This window comes from Paraphaeosphaeria sporulosa, assembly GCF_001642045.1.
Source record: "Paraphaeosphaeria sporulosa strain AP3s5-JAC2a unplaced genomic scaffold CC84scaffold_4, whole genome shotgun sequence".
NCBI lineage: Eukaryota > Fungi > Ascomycota > Dothideomycetes > Pleosporales > Didymosphaeriaceae > Paraphaeosphaeria > Paraphaeosphaeria sporulosa.
In genome coordinates, this window is record NW_017253363.1 from 56,181 (window position 1) to 80,341 (window position 24,161).

A 24,161-nucleotide genomic window follows, 5' to 3' on the forward strand; every position below is an offset into this window, starting at 1 on the left:
CTCCCTTCGGTTGGAAAGCGGTTAGCGTGATCTATAAATTGGAGCCCATACATGACGCTACATATAGTGGACCGCTGTTGATATGCGCCTCAACGCTTACCTGTGCCTTACGTGCGCAGCTTCGGGAACGGTTAGCACCTGCGGTACATAGCTATCTGTTCTTTACCTCTACACCCTTCAAGAATTTTCAGTTCTGCATTAATTCAACTTCTCGCTTGACTGTGCATAGTAGCTGGTCCTCATGGCCACAGAATTTGAAACCAAGCTCAATGAGCTGCAAGAAGCCGGAACATTGCCTGGAGGAGTTTACATCGCTGCGGATGCTTCTGGTAGGCTTCTCTTGCTGTGCTGAGCTCATGCTTATAATCATGAACCTAATTCGCCATTCCAAATCTTCCGCTCGCATGATCTGACGTTGCTTAGGCAGATTCACCTACACTCACCAGTTCGGCGTGTCTACTGCCTCGCCAACGGTCAACCGCAAGCCTGCTTTCACGCCTGATACCCGCTTGGTCGTCGCATCATGCACGAAGCTGTCCACCGCTGTCGCGGTAATGAAGGTCGTGGAAGCCGGCATGGTCACCTTGGACGAGGACCTTCGTAAAACCATCCTTCCAGAACTAGGCGAGCTCCAGATCATCGAAAGCATTGACCAGAACGGAGTTCCCGTCCTTAAGCCCAACGATCACCCTATCACATTGCGACATCTTCTCACCCATACTTCTGGTCTCGGTTACGATCTTGTAGACCCGCCGCTGATGGCGTGGCGTGCCCACACTGGTACACTCCCATGGACTGGGCCTACCATTCCAGCGCGAATGTCTGTACCGCTGCAATTTGCTCCTGGGACGGGCTGGCGGTACGGTGTTGGGGCTGACTGGGCTGGTCTCGTTGTGGAGCGCGCAAGCGGCCAGGAGCTAGACCATTTTCTGCAGGAAAATGTCTGGAAGAAATTGGGAGTTACTAAAGCGACCTTTTGGAGGCACAGAATACAAAAAGAGCAAGCCGCGGCGGGCCACGAGGTGGAGGGCGAGTGGGCCGAGGAAGCCATGTTGATCCCGCCACAGGCAGCTGGCGGTGCAGGTGGTGGGCTTGACATGGGAGTGGCGACGAAGTCAGACGCGCTCCCTGTAGCAGTTCCACTGCAAGGGTTTGACATGCTTGGTGGGCTGGAAAAGCCGTCTGGTGGGGGTGGTCTATCTTGCACAGCGGCAGAGTACCTCGCTTTGCTCAAGGCCGTTCTTACGAAGGACCCGAGCGTTTTGGGCGAGACATCATGGGATGAGCTGCTCATGCCTCAAGTAGGCGAAGGTAGACCAGTGGGCATAGAAGCATGGAACAGCCTGAACAGAACGCTCAAAGAAGACGACCAATGGGATGTCAATTGCGGGATGAACTTGCCGAGGAGTATGAACAAGAGCCTAAGTCTGGCAGGTCTAGTGAGTGAGGACGTGTTTGAGCTTGGTAACGGGGCGAAAATTAGCAAAGGCACTGTGCTTTGGGGAGGTATGACGGGGATGACTTGGGTAAGTTCAAGATTCGACAATGGTACGCGATGTGCATGCACTAACAATTGCGTCTTCTAGTTTGTCGATCGCGAAAACGGTCTGTGTGGCCTGGCAGCTCCGCAAGTTTTCACATTTGGTCAACGCCCGCTCCATGACCTGAACGCACTTTGGCTTCAGCAGATCTTCAAGTGGCACCGCGACCACAAGGATCAAGCTGTATCTGCATTGTCAAGGCAAGCATGAATCCGTCTCCATGTGGCAGAGATAAATATAGAATGTAGTTGCACAGCGAATACGAGTGTGTGGTGCATCTGGTTGGCGAGTACGAGCATGAAGTCGCATGAGCATGGCATAGCGAATACGGAATTAGTACTGTAGTGTCGTGGGACCCACCCTCAGTCTCTGATGGTGCAAGTGTATTATATATTCCCGCTGATCATCTTGGGCACAGATTCATCAAAAAGCATGTATTTATTGGGGACGTATTTAATTTTGAAAATTTACACATATTTTGAGCACTAACAACGCATCCTTTTCCCTTCAAATGTTCTAACGGCGCTCTACGTCCCAAGTGCTAGTAACGTGGATTGCCTTTCCCTTGTGGGCTTTGTTAGGCTGCTCCAGAGCGTCCATGTTGAATGAACCAGCATCGTTGATAGGCCGGGTAAGAGAGTCTGACCGATCGACGCCACGGGCGATGTTACTGTATTTTCCGGTACTTCCAATCGTGCGAGGCTTACTATCACTCGTGTAGTCACTGTTGTTGAGCATGGACTTCTTAGTGCCAGTGAACACGCTCGTAATCTGGGTCATAGCTGGGCGAAGCACAGGCAGGCATGCCAGTATTATACCGAGGAGCGGCTCTAGGATGGTGAAGAAGAAGATGTGAGAAGAGGTGTAGGTAGTATCCAGCGGTACCAAGTCCTTGATCAAAACGATACGGGCAATTGTGATTGCACAAATGCTAAGGTGATGTCAGCCTAGAGTCGAAGCAACTTTCAAGACTCAACCTACATGATACCAAGCGCGAAGATAGCAGTGATTTCAATCTTCTTTTCCTTCTTCAACTGGAGCTTGGCGAGGACGGGGATAGGAGCGAGCGCCACGGCGATGTCGAGTATCAAATTGATAATGTGTGCGCTCAGGTAGGCCTGCATGGCATTGCCACATTTGCCTCCAGGGATCGTCGGATTCCAGGCGAATGCCAAAGGCCTGCAGTAAAGCAGTCCACTAAGCGTCACTCCGACGAACCAGGCAAATTGGATGGCGATAATGATCCAGCAAACGATACGGAAGGTACGGTTGATCGCGAAAAGCTTGATGTAGAGTAGCAGGATGGAAATCTTGACAGCACTGATTGCAGCGCCCCAGACTGGAGAGTTCGCGACGTAGATCTAGACGTCTATTAGGTTCCCGTTCCGATCCGCAGGACGATCATCTTACCTTGCCGAAATGGACGAGTTGAACAGCTGGGTCTGAGAGAAGCGCGGCATGCTGTCCGAGACCACCCATCACAGTCGCGAGTATGAGGAGAACCACAAGGCCAGTGGAAAACAGCTTGGACATTGTCAGCTTGTTCGTGATCAAGCCTCGGGCAGCAAACATACCAACGCAACCAAAATAGCCCAGTCATGATCTGCAAGCTTCTGCTTCCGACTGAGACGAAGCGACCAGATGCGAAGCGCAACAGCAGTGACGGCAAACGCTTCGAAGACGATGGCGAGAGCAACAGGCCATACGGCACGAGAATGCTGGTACCACTCGGTATGGGGAGGGAGCTGCGGCATAGGACCACTTGTTCCAGCGCTGGAAGAGTCTGACATATTGAACACTTTGCAAGCAATGCGTATGATTGTAGAGAGGCGTGCGCCGAAAGAAAAGGCAACAGCGGGGCAATGCTTGAGATCGCGTGGGGAAAGAATGGCGCACGAACGGCTGAACTGTTGGACAGAGAGCCTTAATATCATAGGCTACACTACGGCTTAGTATGCATACACACTCACCGGAGATGATTGGGGCGCTGCATCCCCTGCCCCCGTTTGGCCAGAAATGTAACCCCGAATTATCGAGACCCGGGTGGGGCGTGCTGGGTATGCAGCAAGGTGTAATGTGTAACCCAAGTTGCTGACTCTACTAAGCAATCAACGCACTTTGCGTGACACTGTCATGGCGGTGTGATTCGAATCTGGTATTGTCGCCGCGCTGATAAATCGCTGCACAACAAGGCACATCCGCGCCTCGAACACATCGACGACACCCACGGTTTCGCGTGGGCATCGAGTGGGTATGCCATGTGGGAGCCACTGCCTGCATGCGTCGGATACAATCTACTACACTTGGCGACAATGTTAGCGAAGGCCGATTTCGAGGCTTCCAGATGCAGTGCGAGGGGTACCATTCCTAAACAAGTCCGAGACGGTTCTGTATTCACCGTACCAGAGTAAGCGCCCATATGACTAGAAGGGCAGCTGGGATGCACGTGTGCCGAACGGTGAGCACCGATCGTATCAGCCTCGCTGCGACCCCTGCCCTATATCCCGGCGGGTATGCGTTCGGCGTTGGGGCCAATACTGCGCCCTGGGAACATCGTTCTTATTTTTGCCCGCGCATGCTCAACAGCAGCCGCGCCAGGTGTGGGGTGATCGCGCTCGCACCTCGAGCGCACTTGCCGAGGTTGGTCCCCTGTGGACATCGCTCGTGCAGCACGCTAAATATCGTAGCCAGGGATTGGATCCTGCTGCACCAAATAACCGACGAAGCGATCTACGGAGCCCGATGCCAATTTCCATGAGCTGCACTTGCCCTTCCACCGGCGAGCGAGATGCTGTAGGACCCCGGAGATTGGTGGAGCGCTACACTAATGCTCGCGCCGCTGGTTAGTGGGTTGAGAACCGGAAGAGCACCTTGAAGTGATCATGATCACGTGTGATCACGTGCACAAGCCAGTGCCCAGGTTCCTAATGTCGAGATACGTTCCTCTCGGGTATCTATGCAGCGCCATCGATTAAGCATCATAGATTTCTTGCATTCTGGTGCTTCCCTACCTTGAATTCGTTTTTCCGGCTTTCTCTGAACGTTCTCAACCGGCAGACGCAATGGGCCTCAGTGAACAGGATGTTGAATTCAAAACCCTCGATGGAACTGTTCTTCGCGGGACACTATATCCTACAAGTAATCGAGGGCCCGCCATAGTTATGTCGCCAGGAGTAAGTCAAAGGCATGCACGCAATGCTGGCCGCGATGATCTTAGAGCATTTCGCTCGTAGCGCCAACATCATCCCTGGTGCTTTCTTCACCCACGCGTACTGTTCCTTTGGTACCAACCAACGGATCAAGTCTGTGCTCTAGCTAACATTCTTGCGCGCAGTTCAATTGCGTCAAGGAAATGCTTGGCCTGCCTGATGCTGCAGCTCGTTTTCAATCGGCAGGCTACACCGTGCTTCTTTACGATCCGCGCACCACGGGTCTTTCAGGCGGCGAGCCTCGCAATGACATCGACCCGATCGCGCAGGTCGGCGACTACTCTGACGCCATCAGCTACATCAGCACGCTTTCCTCTGTGAATCCTTCAGAGGTCTTTATATGGGGCATGTCCTTCTCGGCGGCGGTGGGCCTTTGTGTTGCCGCCCTTGACCCACGGGCCAAGGGTATCATCGCAGTGTGCCCATTGACAGACTTCACATACACGGAGGAAAAGCTTCCCATGGTGCTGAAAAAGTGCGCCCAGGACCGCGCTAGCCAGGTCGCCGGAAACGATCCGTTTTATCTCCCCATGCTGGACGCTCAGGGCCGGAACCCTGCGGGCTTTGGCGTCGGCGTGGATAGCGAGCAATACTCGAAGATTGTCGAGGCTGGAAAAGAGATCGCCCCCAGACATGTGAACCGGACGACTGTGCAGACCTACTATCGCATGGTTTTGTGGCAGCCATTCGGGCTCTGGAGGATGATCAAAAATCTTCCGGTGTTATTCGTTGTGCCGGAGCTGGACCGGTTGAGCCCTGCAGAAAGACAATTGGGGCATTGGGACTCCTTAGTCTGCCCGAAAAGAAAGGTCTTGGTGCCAGGCGTGGGACATATGGAGATAATGGAAGGCGACCACGTGGATGAGATAATGACTGACATGGAGAAATTCCTGCGGGATGTCTTGGAGGGTTCAGTACCGTAGAAGAAAACGCGCGCTGGATTTGTTGAGAAATCAATACACAATGAGAATTGGATACTTAAAGCTCGCCAGGATCAGGATTAAGCTCGACTGTGCCAGTAAGACGTAGCCGCTGGGGACTCGCCTAATCTCGTAAAATCGTTTTCCGACCATCACTCCACGACCTTTGCTTCAAGGTTGGCGCATATCAAACACCCGTCGGTGATTTTCCGGCTGCATGAGGACGATGAAAGCCTCGGTGAATTTCCAGCTGCATGAGGACGATGAAAGCTTCGGTGATTTTCCAGCTGCATGAGGACGATGAAAGCCTCGGTGATTTTCCGCACAGGAAGCCCCAGCCAAGTGCCGGCAGTAGTGCGCGCATAAAGCCCCAGGCACGCATCGGTGATATTCCGGCAGCATTCCAGAAATGCGAGCATAAAGTTACCTCGAATGGTCAATTCAGATTGATGAGTATTACTAATGTTTAAATTATATGGAGAGACCGCCAAGCGATGATAAGAAAGCGCAACCGCTTAAGGCTGAACTTCACCTTTCCCACTCACTTTGACCCTGACACCCTTACTACCCGGCTTAACCTCCAAGCCTATCATATCCCTAAAAATCTCCACGTCCCCTTTGTCCGTCTCAAACAACTCAAAGGTGAAGCTGCGGAACAGTGCCGCAAGTACAAGCGTCATCTCAGCATAGGCCAGGTTGAATCCCACACACATCCTTGTCCCTCGTCCAAACGCAGTCAAATACTTTGTAAGAGCCTTCTCGCCGTCGGGGCCCCGGGGATTCCCAAGCCACCGCTCCGGCCTGTATTCGTGACTTTGCGGGAAGACGGCCTCGTCGTGGTGCATGTGGTATGTATCTAGCGACACCATAACACCAGGTGGGATAACCCAATCGTTGTACTTGATGGGGTTGTGCTTTGAAATGCGTTGCGAACGTGCTATCGCCCCGTAAGACAGACGAATGCCCTCCTGCAGACACGCATATAGATACGGCAGTTTCTCGAGAACAGACAGTGGCGGGGGGTTTGATGGATCGGGAATGGCATCTTGTAGCTCATTCTGCAGACGTTCGAGCACGCTGGGGGTGTTGATGATGTGAAAGCACAGAACTGCGAGAGCCATCTTGGTCGTCTCGATGCCGGCGCCGACAACGCTCATCGCCTCATCCTTGAGACGGGGGATCGTGAGATCTTCGGGTGGTAGTTCGGAGCGGATGATGCTGAAGAAGATGGTACCTTCCTGGGCTTCGGCCTTGTCAGAGTGGAGGTTTTCGCGCACCTCCTTCACCTGATTCCTCATCGAGTTTTGGAAGTGTAGGATGGCTTTCATGCTGGGTTGGATGTAGCCGACAAGCCGGTCAGGGAGGCGGTCAATGATCTTTGGGAGCCAGGGAAGCTGCTGCGCGTAATGTACGAAGTCTTTGAGTCCTTGAATGGATGATGTGAAAGACGAGACAAAGTCTGGCTCGTCGAGAAACCCGTACGAACGATTGAATGCGTAGCTCATTATTACATCTGACACATAGCTCGAATAAAGGTCATTGAGATTGAGAATCTTTCCTTTTCCAGCATATTCGTGATGAAGGCGTCTGACGATCTTGTTGACGTGGCCTTGGATCATGGGCGCTTGCTCATGGATACGGCGTTTAGCAAAGAACGGGGAGATAGCAGCACGACGTCGCTTGTGGACTTCATGATCAGGAGTTGAAAACGCAGCCTCTGGCGCTCCGAAGCGATCCTGAACGTGTGCAGATTTGTCGAAGCCTTGCGTTGATGTGTAAATCGTATCATAGAATTCACTGTCGGCAATATGAAGCTCTTTTGGGCTGATGCGCACGATGGGTCCTGTCAAGCATGTTCAGTGGTGCGCACAACCAACATTCTTTCGGTCCTTATACTGACCGTACTTCTCATGCATGCGCATGATCTCGAATGTGAAATGACCCCCTCCATTCTTCACGAGCTCAAAGTATGTCTCGTACCACGCGGTGACAGCTGCCAACTTAGGTCCAGGAAAAGGAGCCAGTGGGCTAAAGTAGAGCCGGTAGATCGCTAGAACTGCCGTATAGAGGACGCAGGTGCCGGCTAGCAGCACTAGCACCACTGAATACAACGCTTCGCTGAGGTGCAAGTTGGAAAGGATCTGCTTGGCCAACATGTTGGCGACTTCTGACAATACCTATGGTAGTCGAGTTGGACAGTTGGTGGTGGTGCACAGAAACCACTTCTAAGTTCTCGGGACTACGAGGTATCACAAGCATCTGCAGTACGGAGGCTGATGCGGGCTGAACGTCAAGACCCGCGCTCTTCGGGCACGATATTTGTCAGGCTGATACAGTTACTGCACCGCCTCTCGCACGGAAATGAGATATGTATTCCAGGTGTGCTGGTTTGGTCGTTTACCTCCGGTAGCGTTCTCCAGGGTGCACATGTGTGCAAGAGCCACCCTCCATGCCAGCCACCCTGGCCGTTGCTAGCTTGCCTACAGTACAATTTTCCCGTCTTGGTCCGTCCGGCGCTATCAACGCACAGTCAGCAGGAGTGCTGCGTTCAACCATCGAAATACTCTTCAATCACGTCCTTCGACGGCCAATCAGTGAGCCGTGTCGAGTGGCTTCCAGTCGTCCATTGCCCGGCGTAGCAGCCACGTGACCGGACGACATCTAGATCGCTGGAGTCTCATAGCGGATCGTCGAGCTGATGGCACCACAAGCGTCGGGATTCAAACGACCAATCAAACAATACAACACGTCTGCTTTGAAATTACAGCAGTGTACTTCGCATGCATAGGTGGCCGCAACGCTGCGGCGTGGTCCCTGGAACGGTCGGCTAGACCCGGCAGGCCGCAGCTAGCGCTGCCCACCATAGATTAGACTAAGACAGGCCCACCCATCTACTGTGTACATTCCCGAGCCTGCTCCATTCATCACACTGTCCTGGCGTGGCTGGAGTCAATAGAACCTGCGCGGCGACATGCCTTTCCTGAATAGCCCGAGTGATACGGACGCCGCTGCAATGCAGGATGGAGCTTACCCTCGTGACGCTCGGTGACGCCGTAAGCGACCGCTAGACCGTATCCTTCCCGCTGCACATATTCCTTGCATGTGGTAATCCGGCAAAGCGCCACAACGGCCATCATCCGAGCGCGGGCATGTCTAAAGGATTCAGTGCGGGTGTGTCTACTGCAGTGATGGCTTCCTAAGACCTTACCATTCAGGATTTACAATACATGTGATAGAGAAGTATTCAGTATACTTCTCATCATTGTTTAGCATTTCTGGTACCTCTATTTATAGATATATACCAGCTATACTGTATCTGTCAGATTCCTCGTTCCTCGTTTAGATTAGAACCCAGCTAAAAAAAAAATCTGTCGAAGGCATCAGCGGGAACACTACCTCGACATTGCCCATGGGTACCGTTTCGGGGGCCTGGTCAAGGTGTTCGCCGCTCGCTCAGTTTAGCTCCCGGTTAATAGAACTTGGACCTTGGCTCTACGGAATAGCCCGAGAGTGCCTTATCGACCTGGACTGCTACCGAAGGGGATGACCGTTACGTTTACAGGGGTATTCCGAAATGCTCAGTTCTCGGAAATGACCATCGAAGAGACCGTTTTGGCGAAGTACCGGCATCCGGAGACGCTCTGTAGACACCTGAAAGTCGCCAGAGCGGAGCTCATCTTTAGTTCCTGACCACCACGAAGCAAACCAGTATCGAGCTTCATCACAGCCTTTGGAATGGCGGTACACGACTCTTCTTTGGGGGTTTTCAGACACGAGCCGCTGGCTGTCGTAGGTTTTGCTTGCCGCCTTCCTGGGAAAAGCAACAACCCAACCGCCCTATGGAAGTTCCTGGAGCGGGGTGGCATCGCAGATATCGAGCCCCCTCTATCGAGGTTCAATCTCAAAGGGCACGAGGATGGCTCAAAACGGCCAAAAACTATGCGGTCACCCGGCGGTATGTTCATCGAGGACATCCATCCCACAGACCTTGATGCTCAGTTCTTTGGGCTGTCCAAGGCGGAAGCCATCGCAATGGATCCGCAGCAACGGCAGCTGCTCGAGGTCGTGTACGAGGGGCTGGAAAATTCCGGCATCACGCTCGAGATGCTGAAGGGGACATCGGCAGGATGCTTCGTTGGGTCTTTTGCTTGCGGTAGGTCACCGCCTCTGTAGCATTGGACTGCTTGACTAATATATGCTCAGACTATGGAGATATCCAGTCGCGAGATCCTGAAGACCGTGCACCTAACACCACTGTTGGCATCGGGCGCGCCATGCTCAGCAATCGCTTGAGTCATTTTCTTGACATCAAGGGCCCGAGGTACCGGTATCCACTATACGTTTAATGCACGAGCTAACCTTGGGACCAGCATGACGATAGATACCGCTTGCTCGGGTAGCCTGCAGAGTCTTGATGTAGCGTCAAGATACCTGCAGACGCGGGAGATCAGCACCGCCATTGTTGCGGGTGCGAACCTGTATCTAAGCCCAGAGCATTGCATCGATCTTAGTGGTCTGAGTGGTGCTGCGTCCTTAACAGGACGCTGTCATACATTCGATGCCAAAGCCGACGGCTACGTGAAGGCAGAGGCGGTCAATGTGCTGATTGTCAAACGTCTCGCTGATGCATTGCTCAGCAAAGACCCCATCCGAGCCATCATACGTGGCACTGCTTCGAACAGTGATGGCTGGACTGCTGGAATTGCTAGTCCCAGCTCAAAAGCCCAGGCCGAGGTCACACGGCAAGCCTACGTCAACGCAGGTATCACCGAGTATAATGCAACCTCTTATCTAGAGTGCCATGGAACAGGTACAAAGACGGGTGATCCCGTTGAGGTTAAAGGTGTTGCTTCCATCTTTTGTGCTGATGGGACGAGGAAGGATCCTCTATACATTGGATCGGTAGGTCATCTCCTCTATGTAAGCCGGGATGCCTTTCTGACAGCTTCCAGATAAAAAGCAACATAGGACACTCTGAGCCGGCGTCCGGCATATCCGGTGTCATCAAGACGATCCTGTCTATGGAGAAAGGGGTAGTACCTGGCAACCCCACGTTTGAAACCCCAAACCCAGACAGTATGTCATGGCGTCATCTTCATCCTCAAGAACTAACATGCATCAGTTGACTTTGAGAAGCTCCGCGTGTCCGTTTCGCGGAAATCTCGGCCATGGCCCAAAGTCCCCTTCAAACGAGCCAGCGTGAACTCGTTTGGTTTCGGCGGCTCGAATGCGCACGTCATCCTCGACGAGGCAAAGACGGGCGCCGCTGGGTACCAAATGCGCTTCAAGTCGTCCTTTGGCCAGGTAGACGACTTTGACTTTTTTGCAGAAGAGAAACTGGAGCCGCCGCAAGTCCTGGTGTTCTCTGCCAACGACGTCGCCTCGCTCCAGAGCTACGCCGATTCTCTAAACAAGCATCTCCTCAACCCTGCAGTCAGCGTGGAGCTCACCGACCTGGCGCATACGTTATCCGAGCGAAGGACGAAGCATTTCAATCGCGCATATCTAATTGCACGAAACGCCCAGATCGACGTGCACAGCCTGAAGCTCGGAAAGCCGCGGTCTTCTCAACCTCGGATCGGACTCATCTTTACAGGCCAAGGTGCACAATGGCCGCAAATGGGGAAATCGTTCCTCGAAACGATTCCGGCCTGCAGGGCCGTGGTGGAAAGGCTCGACCGTGTGCTCCAGACGCTGAAGAACCCGCCGACCTGGACCCTCGTCGACGAGCTGACGCAGCCAAGAACAAAACAGCATCTCCAGCAGCCCGAGTACTCCCAGCCTCTCGTCACAGCTCTACAACTAGCGATCCTCGAAGTCCTGCGCTCATGGGGCGTACAGCCTGTAAGTGCTACAGGGCATTCGTCTGGCGAGATTGCAGCCGCGGTTGCCGCTGGTCTCCTGACGTCCGAGGATGCTATCAAGGTAGCGTACTTCCGCGGACGGGCAGCAGCCGACGTGCACGATGCGTCCAAAGCTAAACACGGCATGCTTGCTGTTGGACTCGGCGAGCATGACGTGAGAGACATATTGCGGGCCGAGGAGCTGCCCATTGCCATCGCATGTGTCAATTCGCCGAGCAGCGTCACACTTTCTGGACAGGTGGTTGCCCTAACAGCTTTGGAGCAGAGGTTCAAGGAGCAAGGCAAGTTTGCTCGACTACTACAAGTCGATGTTGCCTACCACTCAAAATACGTCGCAGACATTGCCGCTAGGTACTACGAGCTGATGCGGCAAGAGTGCGACTTCCCTCTCGCAGACGCGACATATTGCAAGATGTTCTCATCCGTGACGGGATCCGAGAACAATCAGGCTTGCAATGCAGAATACTGGCGACGGAACATGGAGTCGCCTGTGCTGTTTAGCCAGGCTGTCTCTGCGGCCCTCACGGAAGACGCGGCTGCCGACTTCATCATCGAAGTCGGACCCAGTGGCGCCCTGGCCGGCCCATTCAAGCAGATCAAAGCATCTCTCGGCAGCGGAGCGGCACATGTGTCGTACCACGCGGCCAGCAGACGCGATGTTGCTGCTGTCGATGCGATTTTTGAAATCGCAGGGGAACTGTTCCTCGCGGGAGCACAGGTCGATCTGGCCCGAGTCAACCAATACCTTCCAAACCAGCAACCCCCTTCCACTCTCATCGACCTTCCCAACTACTCGTGGAACCACTCGGTCAGACTCTGGTACGAGAGCGAAGCCAGCAAAGACTGGCGCTTCCGGAGATACCCAAGCCATGATTTGCTGGGAAGCAAAGTCCTCGGTACTTCGTGGCACGCACCTTCGTGGAAGAAAGTCCTGAAAATCGATGAGGTCAGCTGGCTGAAAGATCACTGCATCGGCGGACAGGTGCTGTTCCCCGCCGCCGGATATGTGGCCATGGCGATCGAGGCGCAGTTCCAGACGAGCCAGTCTCGAGGCTTCATCGAGGAAGGGCGATCTGTCCACGAGGCAAGTTACAGACTGCGCAACGTCGCATTCAAAAAAGCCATGGTCATTGAGGGCTCCGAGTCGCGGATCATGCTGACGCTCAGTCCGGAAGACGACGGCGAAAAGTCCTGGAGCAGATTCACAATTTCTTCGTTCACCGACGAGGAGTGGAACGAGCACTGCACAGGTCTCGTTGCTCTGACCGTCGGATCCCAGCAAGTCGCTTCACAACATGATGTGCGGCCGCTCGAGTTTCCCACCCCTGCAGCGGCGTGGTACAAGGCTATGCGAGACGTGGGGTACAATTTTGGGGAGCTCTTCCAACCACAGATCAGCATCGAGGCCGTTGCTGGAAGCCGCCAAAGCAGGGCACACATCTCGTTCAAAGAGCCAAAATCCTCGTACCCGCAGTCTCCATACTCTGTGCACCCCGTCTCAATCGACGGCTGTCTACAGGCGGGGGCGCCATCACTGTGGAAAGGGATTCGGAGTGCGGTCGGCGGGGCGCTTGTACCGGCAATGATAGACGACATGTCGATCAATTCTCGCGGGCACATCGTCGAGGTTGGCATTGCGACCACGTCTGCCGTCTTCACGGGTGTAGGAAGCTCCGAGGAAGCACAAAACTACCGGTCCAACATCACAGTCTACGACCACGAGACGCATTTGCCACTGGTCCAGATCAAGGGCTTGCGATACCATAAACTCGACGCCCACGATGACTCTGCCGACACGCATTCCTTCATGCGCGTAGCCTGGAAGCCCGATATTGCCTACATGGAGGGAGAGGCTTTGCAGCGCTACTTTCGATCTGGCGATGGGAAGCCAAAGTCAGTCCTAGAGCTACTCATCCATCGAGATCCCGCTGTCGACGTTCTAGAAGTCAACATGTCGAGTGACATGGAGAGCATGTGGATCAGCAACAAGGCTTCATTGGAAGCCAGCGGTGCCTGCGGACAGTATACTCTAGTGACTCCAGACCCGGCCTCCTTGTTCACCCTCCAGAGCGAGTTCCGCGAAGTTCCCGGTGTTCGGGTCGTGCATGCCAATATCACCGACGCTGCGTTCGATTTCTCGTCGTTGCCTACAAATTACGGTCTTGTGATCGTGAGAGCATCAAATGACGACAGCGCGGAGCTGCAGACCGCCCTGGTGAACATCCAAAGCCTCCTTGGGGAAGACGGCTTTCTTCTTGTGCACTATTCGGCCTCGTTAGCCCTCGATACCGAGACTAGCACCGACAGCGGTGCCTCCGGCTCTCACTTCCAGGTGCTAGGCCCGGAACATGAGGTCGTTGAGAAGATCCTGCAGGACGCGGGATACCGATCTATTCGGAATGTACCTCAGATCGTGCCGTCGTCAGACGCCTATATTTCCGAGCTGATCGCGCAGCCTAGCGCCAGGGAGGCACTTGCCAACGGTGTTTCGCATTCAGTGGACTTGCTGCGTCTTTCTAATATTGCGCATGACATGTCGGAAATCGAGCACTCTGTCACAGACAACGGCTTCACCGTTCGCCAGCTCGATGTCGAGCACCTCGGCGAGATCAAGTCCGGGTCCACGGTGCTCATTGTCGACGAAGCGTACAAATCAGTGCTCTGCGACGTGGACCAGAAGCAGTGGCATGCTATACGTACGCTTACGGAGAGGGACTGCAGGATCTTGTGGATCACAGCAGGTGCACAGCTGCAGGTGACTAACCCCCAAGGTGCGCTCATCAACGGCATGGCTCGTGTCATCCGGGCGGAGAACCCATCAGCTGCTTTGACCATCCTGGATGTCGAAGACGTGTCGAACGCATGTGCCCGGGAAGCCATCAACAAGCTGCTGTACGATGTCAACAACGGGTCGGTCATGGAAGCGGAGTATGTCGAGCGCTCTGGGGTCATCCACACCAGCAGAGTCCTTCTCGATGGCCCCGTCAACGTCGCACAGCGCGAGGATTCTCAAGGCGGCGAGTTCCAGACCAAGCATCTCCACGAGCACCCTTCCTGTGTCCGCATGGTTTGCGAGCGCCCGGGCATCCTCGAGTCGCTGAACTTTGTAGAAGTGGCAGAGGGCGACCTCCCCTTGGAGGATGACTTTGTCGAAATCGACATGCACGCAGCAGGCCTGAATTACAAGGACGTTGCCACGTCCCTTGGCCTCGTCCCAGAGAACCAATACATGTTGGGACTCGAAGGCGCCGGTGTGATCCGACGCCTTGGAGCGGGCAAGAAAGCGCAAAAGTTTCGCATCGGGCAACGAGTCGTGCTAATCAGACGCGGCAGCTTTGGCAACAAGGTCCAATGCCCTGTTGAGGGCGTGCATGCTATCCCGGAATGGATGACCTTTGAAGAAGCCGCGACACTGCCAGTGGTTTACCTCGCCGTCATCTATGGGCTTTTCAACCTCGCCAACATCCAGAAAGGCTCCACTGTACTGATCCACTCAGCAGCTGGAGGCGTCGGCATTGCTGCTATGGAGGTCTGTCGATACGTGGGTGCAGAGATCTTCGCCACGGTCGGCAGTGAAGAGAAGCGTGTGCATCTGATGGAGAAGTATGGTCTCAGTAACGATCGTATCTTTTCGTCGCGCAACAGCGAGTTCGCAGAGGAAATCATGCGGATAACCAATGACCGAGGCGTGGACATTGTGCTCAACTCACTGACCGGTGATCTCCTCGATGCCTCCTGGCGCATCATTGCCGACTGCGGAACCATGGTCGAGATTGGAAAAAAGGACATCCTTGCGCGCAAAGGACTCGCCATGGATCCCTTCAACCGGAACGCATCGTTCAGGGCCGTGGATATGTCGGCCGACAGCATTACCCGCCCCGTCATCGCGGCTCTGCTGTCGCAGCTGTTCGAGATGCTGAATGGACGCCACGTGAGACCCATCGAGCCTCGGACCGTCTTCCCCTACTCGAAGATTGGCGATGCCATCCGCTATATGCGCGGCGGCACTCACATGGGCAAGATTATCATATCGCGCGAGGCCGAGAACAGCACGCCTCTCGTGCCGATCCGCCCCGCAAAGAGAGTCGTGCATTTCAGGGACGACAGATCGTACCTCATTGTAGGCGGACTCAAGGGTCTCTGCGGCAGTCTGGCGGTGTACCTTGCTAGGAATGGGGCCAAGCACATCGCCATCATGGCACGCAGCGGCTACGAAGACGAAAGATCGCAAGCGGTGCTGCTCGATCTGCATGCACTCGGCGCATCACCGACGCTCATCACGGGGGATGTGTCGAAGATGGAAGACGTGAAAAAGTGCTTTCAGAGCGCTTCGCCGCCTATAGGAGGAATCATCCAAGGCGCGATGGTCCTCCGCGACAAGACGTACGAGGAGATGCGAGTCGACGAGTTCCACGCGGCCACCGCGTGCAAGGTCCAAGGCACATGGAATCTGCACACAGCTGCACAGGACCTGAACCTCGACCTCAGCTTCTTCACCATGCTGTCGTCCATCTCGGGCCTCGTCGGGCAGAAAGGTCAAGCCAACTACGCCGCAGCCAACACGTTCCTCGATGCCCTCGCCGCCTACCGGCACGGCCGTGGCCTGCCCGCGTCCTCGGTCGACCTGGGCGTCATCGAGGACGTGGGCTACATCTCGGAGCGCGCCGCCGTGGCCGCGCGCCTCAACACGGCCATCTGGAAGCCCATCAACGAGGCGCTGCTGCACCGCATCGTCCGCGCCTCGCTCCTGCAGCAGTCGTCGCGCCCGCTGCACGTCGCCAGCGCGCCGCACATGGTCACGGGGATCCCGCACCCGCAGCCTGTTGATGCACCACTCGTCGCGGACCCGCGCTTCCGCGGCCTGCGCCAGACTGCGGCGGCAGGCACCCACGCAGCGGCCGGCGACGCGAGCTCCGAAGTGCGCAGCCTGCTCGCGCTCGCTGCGTCGCCGGCCGTGGACAAGCACGCGCTGCTGGCGGCGGCGGTGGGCGTGATCAACGGGCATTTCATGAAGAGTCTGGGGCTGGGGGAGCCTATGGAACCCGCGAAGCCGCTGACGGTGTATGGGCTGGACAGTTTGGCGGCGATGGAGTTTAGGAACTGGCTGCGGAAGGAGCTGCAGGTGAGCGTGACGACGCTGGAGATTGTGGGTGCCAAGACGCTGAATGCGATTGGGGAGAAGGTGTGTGAGAAGCTGGGGGAGGGCGGCAAGCAGTAAATGGTAGATGCAGGTCAGCATCAGGGCGTTGGTGGTATTTTCATGTCAGTAATGTGATGCAGCGGTGATGGTATTTTCATGTAAGTAATGTGTAGCGGTGATGGTATTTCCATGTTAGTAATGTGACGGGGTGTTGATGGTATTTCCATATCAGTAATGTGAACGGGTGTTGATGGTATTTTTATGTCAGCAATGTGATGGAGCGGTGATGCTATTTCCATGTCAGTCATGTGATGGGGCGGTGATGGTATTTCCATGCTAGTAATGTGACGGGGTGTTGATGCTATTTCCATGTCAGTAATGTGAGCGGGTGTTGATGGTATTTTTATGTCAGCAATGTGTAGCGGTGATGGTATTTCCATGTTAGTAATGTGACGGGGTGTTGATGCTATTTTCATGTCAGTAATGTGATGGGGCGGTGATGGTATCTTCATGGCAGTAATGTGATGGGGTGGGTTGATGTTGATGTCGACTGACTCAGCACTAGGAGACGCCCTTGGTTCCCACACCTCGTGGTACCGCCAACGCCACCAGACCCCATGCATGCATACTCGTGTGGGTCAGGGTACGGATACGAGGAAACACACGAACACGGACAAGACCTGCCGCCAGGAAAAAAAAAAAGTTGCATTACGATTACATGCGGCCATTAGCCGTCACCTACTGGAACGCCTTGGTCTTCGCGTCGCACCACTCAAATAGATGTTGGGCGTAGCCCTTGCCGCCCTCGCTTTTGTCCTTGATGGCGAGCAGCTGCTCCGGACGGTGGTTCGGATGCCACTTGCCCCAGGGCACGACGTAGCGGCCGCCATCTGCCAGGGTGACGTCGCTCGAGAAGCCCGACCACAGCGACGTGTGGGCGCCGTCAATCGACTTGAACAGCACCGGGTAGCTCGCCCAGACAATGGCCTTGGGCACCTCGTCGAAGATTGCGGTGCGCAGGTTGCCCGGGTTCTGGGTGAGGACCACGACGCCCTGGGGCCCGAGGCGCTGGGCGAACTGCACGGCGAGGAACCAGTTGGCGGCCTTGCTGATGGCGTAGTTGCGGTCGCCGTCGAGCGAGGGGTTGTCGAGCTCGTCGGGCGGGACGCCGTCGGCGGGGGCCTTGGCGTCGACGAGCATGCTGCTGCTGAAGACGACGCGCACGGCGGCCGGGGGTGCGTCGTCGTCTTTGGCAGCAGCCTCGAGCGCAGGCGTGAGCAACTTGGTCAGGAGAAAGCCGCCCACGCAGTTGACCTGCATGTGCAGCTCGAGGCCGGCGCTCGAGCGCGCTTCGGGCGGGGCGGAGGCCATGCCGGCATTGTTGAACAGGACGTGCAGGCGCGGCTCCTTGGACAGGAACGCGAGCGCGCACGGCTTGACGGTGGCCAGGTCGGCGTAGTCGAGGTGGAGGAAGACCAGGGCGCCGCCGGGCACCTTGGGCGCGGGGTGGGCGCTCCGGATGCGGGCCATGGCCTGGTCGGCTTTGGCGGGCGAGCGCGCGGCCATGTAGACGCGGGCGCCCGCGTTGTAGAGGATGCGCGACAGCTCGTATCCGACGCCGGCGGTGGCGCCCGTGACGAGCACGACGCGGCCCGCTTGCGACGGCAGGTTGGCCTCGGTGAGCGGGGCGCGGGGGCTGGGCCGCAGCTGAGGCCAGAGGCGCTTGAGCGTGTCCATGGCGGGGGTGGCTGACGATGGCGGGCGGGCACTCGTCTGGAGCTTGCGAGCGCGACGGGATGGCGATGCGTGGGAAGCGGCCGCGGTGGGTATTTAGAACACGCCCTGCGCTGCAACGAGCGCCGCCCGCGCACGCAGGCACATTGCCCGCGAGGGCGGGCGCTGCAGGGGCGACGGGGGCAGCAGCCCAGAACGGCCGCGCCTCGGACTTCGCGTGCGACGAGACGAGCTCGCGAGTTATGTATAGCGCCTGACGGGGGCCGGTTGGGGTTGCAGCGCGCGGGAGCCAGCGGCGCGGGCCTGTGGCCGTTGGCGCATTGGGCGGCGTCTGCGAACAGCAGCCTGCAGCGGGCACGGGCCGCATGCTCCCAGCGCCCGGCCCAGACAGGCAATTCTGCTCATTGCCCGACCCTGCCCCTAGCGCTGACTACGCTCCCCGTGGGCCACCACATTGCGGCGAGCACGTGAAGCCGTGGCGCGCAATGCTGGCGTTGGCACCGCAGCCGTCTCCGCCGCCGGGGCGCTCGTCAGATTGCCCAAACTCGAAGGCCGCGCTAGGCCCCGTTGGGCGGCGGGAGCCTAGCGCGATCCTTGGGCTGCTGATGGCAGTCCTTCGGCCTTCGTCAGCCTTCGAGAGGCTCTCTGTACGACCTCTCCTGCCTTCCTGAGGCCGGCAAGCGAGTCTCAGCCCAGATCTGATCGCAGTTCCCACGTGTGATGCACCACCCACGAGGTCGTGCTGCACGTAGCCGAGCCTGGCCCTCGTGGTACATGCACACCAGGACGTCGCGCCCTGGCTTCTTCCCTCACCACCAGCCTTATAAAGTGTCGCCGTAGCCCAGAGTGCTGCCTCTCCAGCCAGCATCTTCTCCCACCACTCCAACCATCGGCACATTCCCCCTTCTTGGTGGTGGCCTCGCTCTTCTTCTGCCCATCATGCAACCTGCTTCACTCCTCCTTGCCCTGGCTGCTGCCGCTGCTGCGTCGCCGACCTACGGCTCGTTCCCCGTCAGAGGACAGACGTGTCGCAAGCTCCCCCAGGACAAGGACTGGCCGTCGCCGCAGATCTGGAACGTCCTGAACGCGACCGTGGGAGGACGTCTGATTGCCACAACACCCCTAGCATCTCCCTGCCACGACCCCAACTATGATGCCGCAAAGTGTGACGCTCTCCGCGCGGGCTGGGTGTACCCGCAGACGCAGTATGTACTTCACCGTGAGGACCCGTGGCAGCCAGCTCATGTTTCTAGTTTCGATTCCTCCACCTCCATTGTTGCTCCGTACTTCCAGAATCAGAGCTGCGACCCGTTTACGTCTCGGGCAAGCACTTGCAAGGTTGGAACGTACCCCAGCTACGCCATCAAGGTCACCAAGGCCTCGGATGCCATAGCAGGCATGCTTTTCGCACAATTGAACAATGTGCGTCTGGTCATCAAGAACACCGGTCACGAGTAAGTCTGTCAGCCCATTTCGATTGCAAGCGCTGATGCGTGCCAGCTTGCTCGGCCGTTCTACTGGTACCGGAGGTCTTTCGCTGTGGACGCACTACTTGAAGGACATCACCATCAGTGATTACAAGTCGTCTTCTTACACCGGCAAGGCTATGAAGATGGGTGCTGGTGTCCAAGCCTACGAAGCCTACGAGGCCGCTCACAAGCAGAGCCTGCGCGTTGTCGGTGGTACTTGCCCGACTGTTGGTCTCGCCGGTGGCTACACCCAGGGTGGTGGCCACTCGATGCTTTCTACCGTCCACGGTCTTGGAGCTGACCAGGTCCTGGAATGGGAGGTTGTCACCGCCAACGGCAGCCTGCTCACCGCCACCCCCGACAAGAACAGCGATCTGTACTGGGCCCTGTCCGGTGGCGGCGGCGGTACCTACGGCCTTGTCCTCAGCATGACGGTCAAGGCACACGCCGACACCAAGGTCACCGGCGCCATGTTGACCATCATCCAACAGGGCGCCGAGGACGCCTTCTGGAAGGGCATCACGCTCTTCCACGCCTCCATGACCTCGTACACGGACGCCGGCGCGGCCTTTGGCTATTACCTCGGCCAGGGCATCATGGCCATCCAACCCGTCACCTTCCCGGGCAAGTCCAAGGCCGAGGTCGAGGCGCTCATGCTCGACCTGACCAAGAGGCTCGATGCCGCCGGTACTGTGTACTCGCTCACCGTCACCGAGTTCAGCAACTACTACGACTTCTTCAACAACTACTACGGCCCGCTTCCCTACGGCGTCTACACCTCGGCCCAGGTCCAGGGTGGACGTCTGGTCCCACGCACAGTCGTCGCCACCGCCGCCTCCAACCAGGCCTTCACCGACGCCCTCAAGGCCATCGTCCAGGACCAGGACTTCCACGTCGTCGGCGTCGGCCTCGACGTCAGCAAGACAGCAACCGCTTCCAACGCCGTGCACCCCAAGTGGCGCTCGACCGCCATCACCATCGTCGTCGCCGCCAACTGGGACTACACGCAGCCGTTTGCCACCAACGCCGCCAACGAGACCCTCATCACCGACAAGTACGACCCGCTCCTCACGGCCGTCACGGGCGCCGACAGCGGCGCCTACGTCAACGAGGGCGACTTCCAGCAGCCCGCGTTCCAGGACAACTTTTTCGGTGCAAACTACGCCAAGCTGCGCTCCATCAAGAAGAAGTACGACCCCAACAGCTTGTTCTATGCGACCAAGCTGGTGGGCTCGGAAGACTGGGCTGTGCAGGCTGATGGCAGGCTTTGCAAGGCCTGAGTTGAAAAGACAAAAACAAAAAGGGGGGTTGGGGTACAGACGGAGTAAAGGGGGTAATCCTCCATGTATGCATATGGCTTGGCATATATTGTAAATACATATCATAGACTTAATACTGACATGTTTGCGCATGCTAAGGTGCCCCACTGAGACAAAGTGATACCCTGGGCGGCGGTTGTTGGACCATGGCTAGCTTTGGTCCGGATTGAAGACTATGAGTAATCAAGTACTTTGGAGGTCGTGTGAGTGAAGATGTTGGAGGGGAAGGGGAAGGGGCAGGCAGACATATTTGGTTCGCGTCTTCACATTGGCATGCCGTTACGACCAAGGAAATGCCCTACCTATCCGCTCACAGCGGCGACACAGCCCAGTCCATGGTCCGCTTGGTGGCCTCGTCCTGGTCGACAACAGGCTCATAGCCCAGCCTGTCTTTCGCCCTCTCGATCCACCAGCACACGCTCCTGTCCAGATGATGGATGCTATCCCGGCGCAAGTCCGGCTGCTTACGCCCCAGCGTCAACCTACGGTACGCCCACTCCCCTGCAGACGCGGCGGCCTGTACCGCGGCTTCTTCTGGATGGCGAAGATGTTATTTGGAGAGTTGGCAATGTGGCGCGACCTCGGGGCATCGCAAGGGTGCAAAGCTGTGACCATCCAGCTTGCCATAGACCCTCAGCATCGAAGCAGGGAGCCTAGTAAGAGCGAGCGCACACACGCCATACGCGCATGGTAAGAAGTAGGGCCGATGAGCATGCCGAACAATTGTCAGCGCGGCACGGGAGCTTCTCGGCCCTACCTGCCCGCTGCAGATTGCGCGGTCGTGTGGTGATTTGATCGCCACAATGTCCGACCAAACCAGGATACCCTGCAAAACGACGCGGAGAGGTTGGTGCTCGAAGCACACGCTGAGAAAAGGGGGACCGGATGAAGGCCACAATTTTACTCGTTGCAATCCACTTTCGCAACTGACTTTGCCGGGAATCTCGGCGATTTAACTGGCTTTTGAATGGCAGGCCAGCGGCTGAGAACCAACCCGCTGGAATGCCGTAAAGATGATTTATACGCCGATCGGTGGTAGAAGCAAGCCATCATGTGGGACGATATGACCACGGAGAATATTGTGAATACGGGTTCATGTCTATTCCCCTACCCTTGTTTTATGTGATTATAACACTAGGGTTTAGGTTAACCTAGATTTATAGAGCTTATTATTAAGATGCACTAGGCTCGAAAAACTATACCTGGCTTAAAAACCATACTTGTGTCAGATAATCGCGTGATGAGAATCGTCAAGTATCTGATGAAAAAGTGATGATTGATTGATTGAAGTGTCGTTATCGTTTCTACAGAGTTTCTTGTTTTCTTGTTGAATGCCTTCCAAGCAAGGGAGAAACCGTTTTAGGAATAGGTCCAGGTGCGCCAGCCACCTCGCAGATGACCATGTAATCGGACAACTTGGCTTAAAAGCCATACTAGGCGTAAAAACCATACTAGGCTTAAAACTTCAAATGTCGTTTTCTACACTAGGCTCCTTGGCAAACCACACTAGGCTATTGAATCCTACACTGGGCTAAGGTAGTTCTGATACATATAGGGTTCTTTCGAAACCTAGGGCTGGGTGTCGATGCCGCCCTAGGATAGACGTCTAGTGTAGGACGTCTTGGCCACTTTGAACAAGAACATGTATCGTTCTCTATTGGGGAATAGTCTGTGGGATCGATAGAGTGCTGAGCTTCCAGGTCTTGCCGTTGTCAGGCGTGGTCATCTCACCACCGATCGCACCATATTGCCAGCTACCGGAGTGCTTGAATTTCAGATCTGCCTTATCCAGTATGATAGTGACATTCTCCCAGCCTACAAGTAATACCGTTAGCATTAGTGACGTGATCTCGTGACGCTCCTTAGTGACATACTGTGAGCTCCAACGGCAGCGCAGGTACCCGAAGCACATTCAAGTGAGATGTAGAAGATCTTTCCATGCTGTCCCTTACTAGTGTTAACAGTAGACACGAGGTTTCCATCAATATACACATTCTGGTCCCATAGTTTAGTGCTCGAGTTCAGCTTGTAGCTCGTCCTGATCTTTGAGCCGGGAGACGCGACTGCGGGTTTGCCGACGGTGGCTTGCGAACCGACCAACGTGTACGCAAAGTTGCACCATTGGGTAGGGAGTATGGAGGTGCACCAGTAGCTTCAAAGGACTTTAGTGACAGCGCTTTCTACTATGATGACATATCTGCATACCTCTGGGCAGAGTTTTGCGTGACTCCTTGTAGGAAACTTGCCTGGTTCTCCATCATAATGGCACTCCACAGTGCCGCATCTCCAGAGCCCTGGGGGTTTGGCGCTTTCCCCAACACAAGCGTAGCGCTGGCTTCGGTAATGTAGTTGTCACCATTGACGTTGAGAGTTACGACGTCGAGATTAGCTTGTGTAAGCGCAGTCAAAGCGGCGACGGCTGCTAAAACCTTCATCATCACTTTCGCAGTAGCAGTATGCAGGTACAAAAGCTGCGTCTCAAACAAAAGGATGAAATGGTTGGAAAATGCAAGTCGCGAAGTCGCGCGTAAGGCTCCTAATCGGATGCGGGCATGCCTTAAATAATCGAAGAACATTGCCATCGCATGCCCATCAATAAGGGAAATTAAGGATCTGTATAACGCGGATTACTTCGGAAGTTTTTCCGTGCATAGTGGGTCAGCGCTACGATAGCTCGCTACTTTGATTAAAGACCCACCTGATTGGGTTGGGGGGCGTAGACTACTGTTTGATGTTTCAAGTTTATTGTAAGACCTGGGGATACCAGAATGCCCAAAAATTTAATGCTAATGCTTAGGTGGGGTGCAGCTGGTACAGCAATCTACGAGACACTTCTGGCCTCACCAATAGAGGGCGACCAGCTCTACATTGTGTAATTACTCGTGAATCACGGTGCTAATACCTATCCAAACAATGCGGCTATCTTCGAAGTGCACTCGACCAGCGAACCTCAAGCTCTTGGGAA

The 24,161-nt window shown here is 55.7% G+C and overlaps 7 protein-coding genes across 7 annotated transcripts; 4 read left to right on the forward strand and 3 right to left on the reverse strand.

Moving 5' to 3' along the window:
• Nucleotides 1-241: 241 nt before the first annotated feature.
• CC84DRAFT_1174523 (beta-lactamase/transpeptidase-like protein) lies at nucleotides 242-1,751 on the forward strand (the record flags this gene model as incomplete). Its single annotated transcript, XM_018180101.1, has 3 exons — nucleotides 242-329; nucleotides 424-1,526; nucleotides 1,587-1,751. 3 exons carry the CDS (start codon nucleotides 242-244, stop codon nucleotides 1,749-1,751), a joined length of 1,356 nt encoding a protein of 451 aa, XP_018036927.1.
• A 224-nt stretch (nucleotides 1,752-1,975) lies between these two features.
• CC84DRAFT_1257877 (uncharacterized protein) lies at nucleotides 1,976-3,449 on the reverse strand. Its single transcript, XM_018184771.1, has 4 exons — nucleotides 3,116-3,449; nucleotides 2,952-3,065; nucleotides 2,523-2,902; nucleotides 1,976-2,472 (listed from the first exon to the last, which is right to left on the reverse strand). The coding sequence occupies exons 1-4, from the start codon at nucleotides 3,329-3,331 to the stop codon at nucleotides 2,058-2,060; spliced, it is 1,125 nt and encodes a 374-aa protein (XP_018036928.1). The 5' UTR covers nucleotides 3,332-3,449; the 3' UTR covers nucleotides 1,976-2,057.
• Nucleotides 3,450-4,460: 1,011 nt separating this feature from the next.
• Nucleotides 4,461-5,726, forward strand: CC84DRAFT_1162933 (alpha/beta-hydrolase). The gene is made up of 2 exons (XM_018178129.1): nucleotides 4,461-4,714; nucleotides 4,876-5,726. The coding sequence occupies exons 1-2, from the start codon at nucleotides 4,604-4,606 to the stop codon at nucleotides 5,671-5,673; spliced, it is 909 nt and encodes a 302-aa protein (XP_018036929.1). The 5' UTR covers nucleotides 4,461-4,603; the 3' UTR covers nucleotides 5,674-5,726.
• Nucleotides 5,727-6,185: 459 nt separating this feature from the next.
• Nucleotides 6,186-8,804, reverse strand: CC84DRAFT_1204323 (putative cytochrome P450; the record flags this gene model as incomplete). The annotated part of the gene is made up of 4 exons (XM_018181894.1): nucleotides 6,186-7,513; nucleotides 7,571-7,847; nucleotides 8,155-8,186; nucleotides 8,702-8,804. 4 exons carry the CDS (start codon nucleotides 8,802-8,804, stop codon nucleotides 6,186-6,188), a joined length of 1,740 nt encoding a protein of 579 aa, XP_018036930.1.
• Nucleotides 8,805-8,986: 182 nt separating this feature from the next.
• CC84DRAFT_1195088 (uncharacterized protein) lies at nucleotides 8,987-18,581 on the forward strand. The gene is made up of 8 exons (XM_018181389.1): nucleotides 8,987-9,823; nucleotides 9,874-9,991; nucleotides 10,041-10,572; nucleotides 10,623-10,746; nucleotides 10,793-11,391; nucleotides 11,683-14,017; nucleotides 14,096-16,716; nucleotides 17,455-18,581. Exons 1-8 carry the CDS (start codon nucleotides 9,406-9,408, stop codon nucleotides 18,424-18,426), a joined length of 7,719 nt encoding a protein of 2,572 aa, XP_018036931.1. The 5' UTR covers nucleotides 8,987-9,405; the 3' UTR covers nucleotides 18,427-18,581.
• Nucleotides 18,582-19,347: 766 nt separating this feature from the next.
• CC84DRAFT_1185802 (FAD-binding domain-containing protein) lies at nucleotides 19,348-21,157 on the forward strand (the record flags this gene model as incomplete). The annotated part of the gene is made up of 3 exons (XM_018180822.1): nucleotides 19,348-19,613; nucleotides 19,662-19,862; nucleotides 19,909-21,157. The coding sequence occupies 3 exons, from the start codon at nucleotides 19,348-19,350 to the stop codon at nucleotides 21,155-21,157; spliced, it is 1,716 nt and encodes a 571-aa protein (XP_018036932.1).
• A 1,575-nt stretch (nucleotides 21,158-22,732) lies between these two features.
• Nucleotides 22,733-23,745, reverse strand: CC84DRAFT_1204327 (uncharacterized protein). Its single transcript, XM_018181895.1, has 3 exons — nucleotides 23,402-23,745; nucleotides 23,071-23,348; nucleotides 22,733-23,011 (listed from the first exon to the last, which is right to left on the reverse strand). Exons 1-3 carry the CDS (start codon nucleotides 23,632-23,634, stop codon nucleotides 22,851-22,853), a joined length of 672 nt encoding a protein of 223 aa, XP_018036933.1. The 5' UTR covers nucleotides 23,635-23,745; the 3' UTR covers nucleotides 22,733-22,850.
• Between the last annotated feature and the right edge of the window lie 416 nt (nucleotides 23,746-24,161).

Bases quoted from the DNA above. Each gene is read 5' to 3' on its own strand.
- CC84DRAFT_1257877 (XM_018184771.1), bottom strand. From the start codon at position 3,331: ATGTCAGACTCTTCCAGCGCTGGAACAAGTGGTCCTATGCCGCAGCTC. The intron at 2,903-2,951 runs GTAAGATGATCG...ATAGACGTCTAG, and splicing joins AACTCGTCCATTTCGGCAAG to ATCTACGTCGCGAACTCTCC. The intron at 2,473-2,522 runs GTAGGTTGAGTC...ACATCACCTTAG, and splicing joins ATCTTCGCGCTTGGTATCAT to CATTTGTGCAATCACAATTG.
- CC84DRAFT_1162933 (XM_018178129.1), top strand. From the start codon at position 4,604: ATGGGCCTCAGTGAACAGGATGTTGAATTCAAAACCCTCGATGGAACT. The intron at 4,715-4,875 runs GTAAGTCAAAGG...TCTTGCGCGCAG, and splicing joins CCATAGTTATGTCGCCAGGA to TTCAATTGCGTCAAGGAAAT.
- CC84DRAFT_1195088 (XM_018181389.1), top strand. From the start codon at position 9,406: ATGGCGGTACACGACTCTTCTTTGGGGGTTTTCAGACACGAGCCGCTG. The intron at 14,018-14,095 runs GTGTTTCGCATT...ACTCTGTCACAG, and splicing joins CAGGGAGGCACTTGCCAACG to ACAACGGCTTCACCGTTCGC. The intron at 16,717-17,454 runs GTGTGTGAGAAG...CCACTCAAATAG, and splicing joins TGAATGCGATTGGGGAGAAG to ATGTTGGGCGTAGCCCTTGC.
- CC84DRAFT_1204327 (XM_018181895.1), bottom strand. From the start codon at position 23,634: ATGATGAAGGTTTTAGCAGCCGTCGCCGCTTTGACTGCGCTTACACAA. The intron at 23,349-23,401 runs GTATGCAGATAT...AGTCCTTTGAAG, and splicing joins ACGCAAAACTCTGCCCAGAG to CTACTGGTGCACCTCCATAC. The intron at 23,012-23,070 runs GTATGTCACTAA...TATTACTTGTAG, and splicing joins CGCTGCCGTTGGAGCTCACA to GCTGGGAGAATGTCACTATC.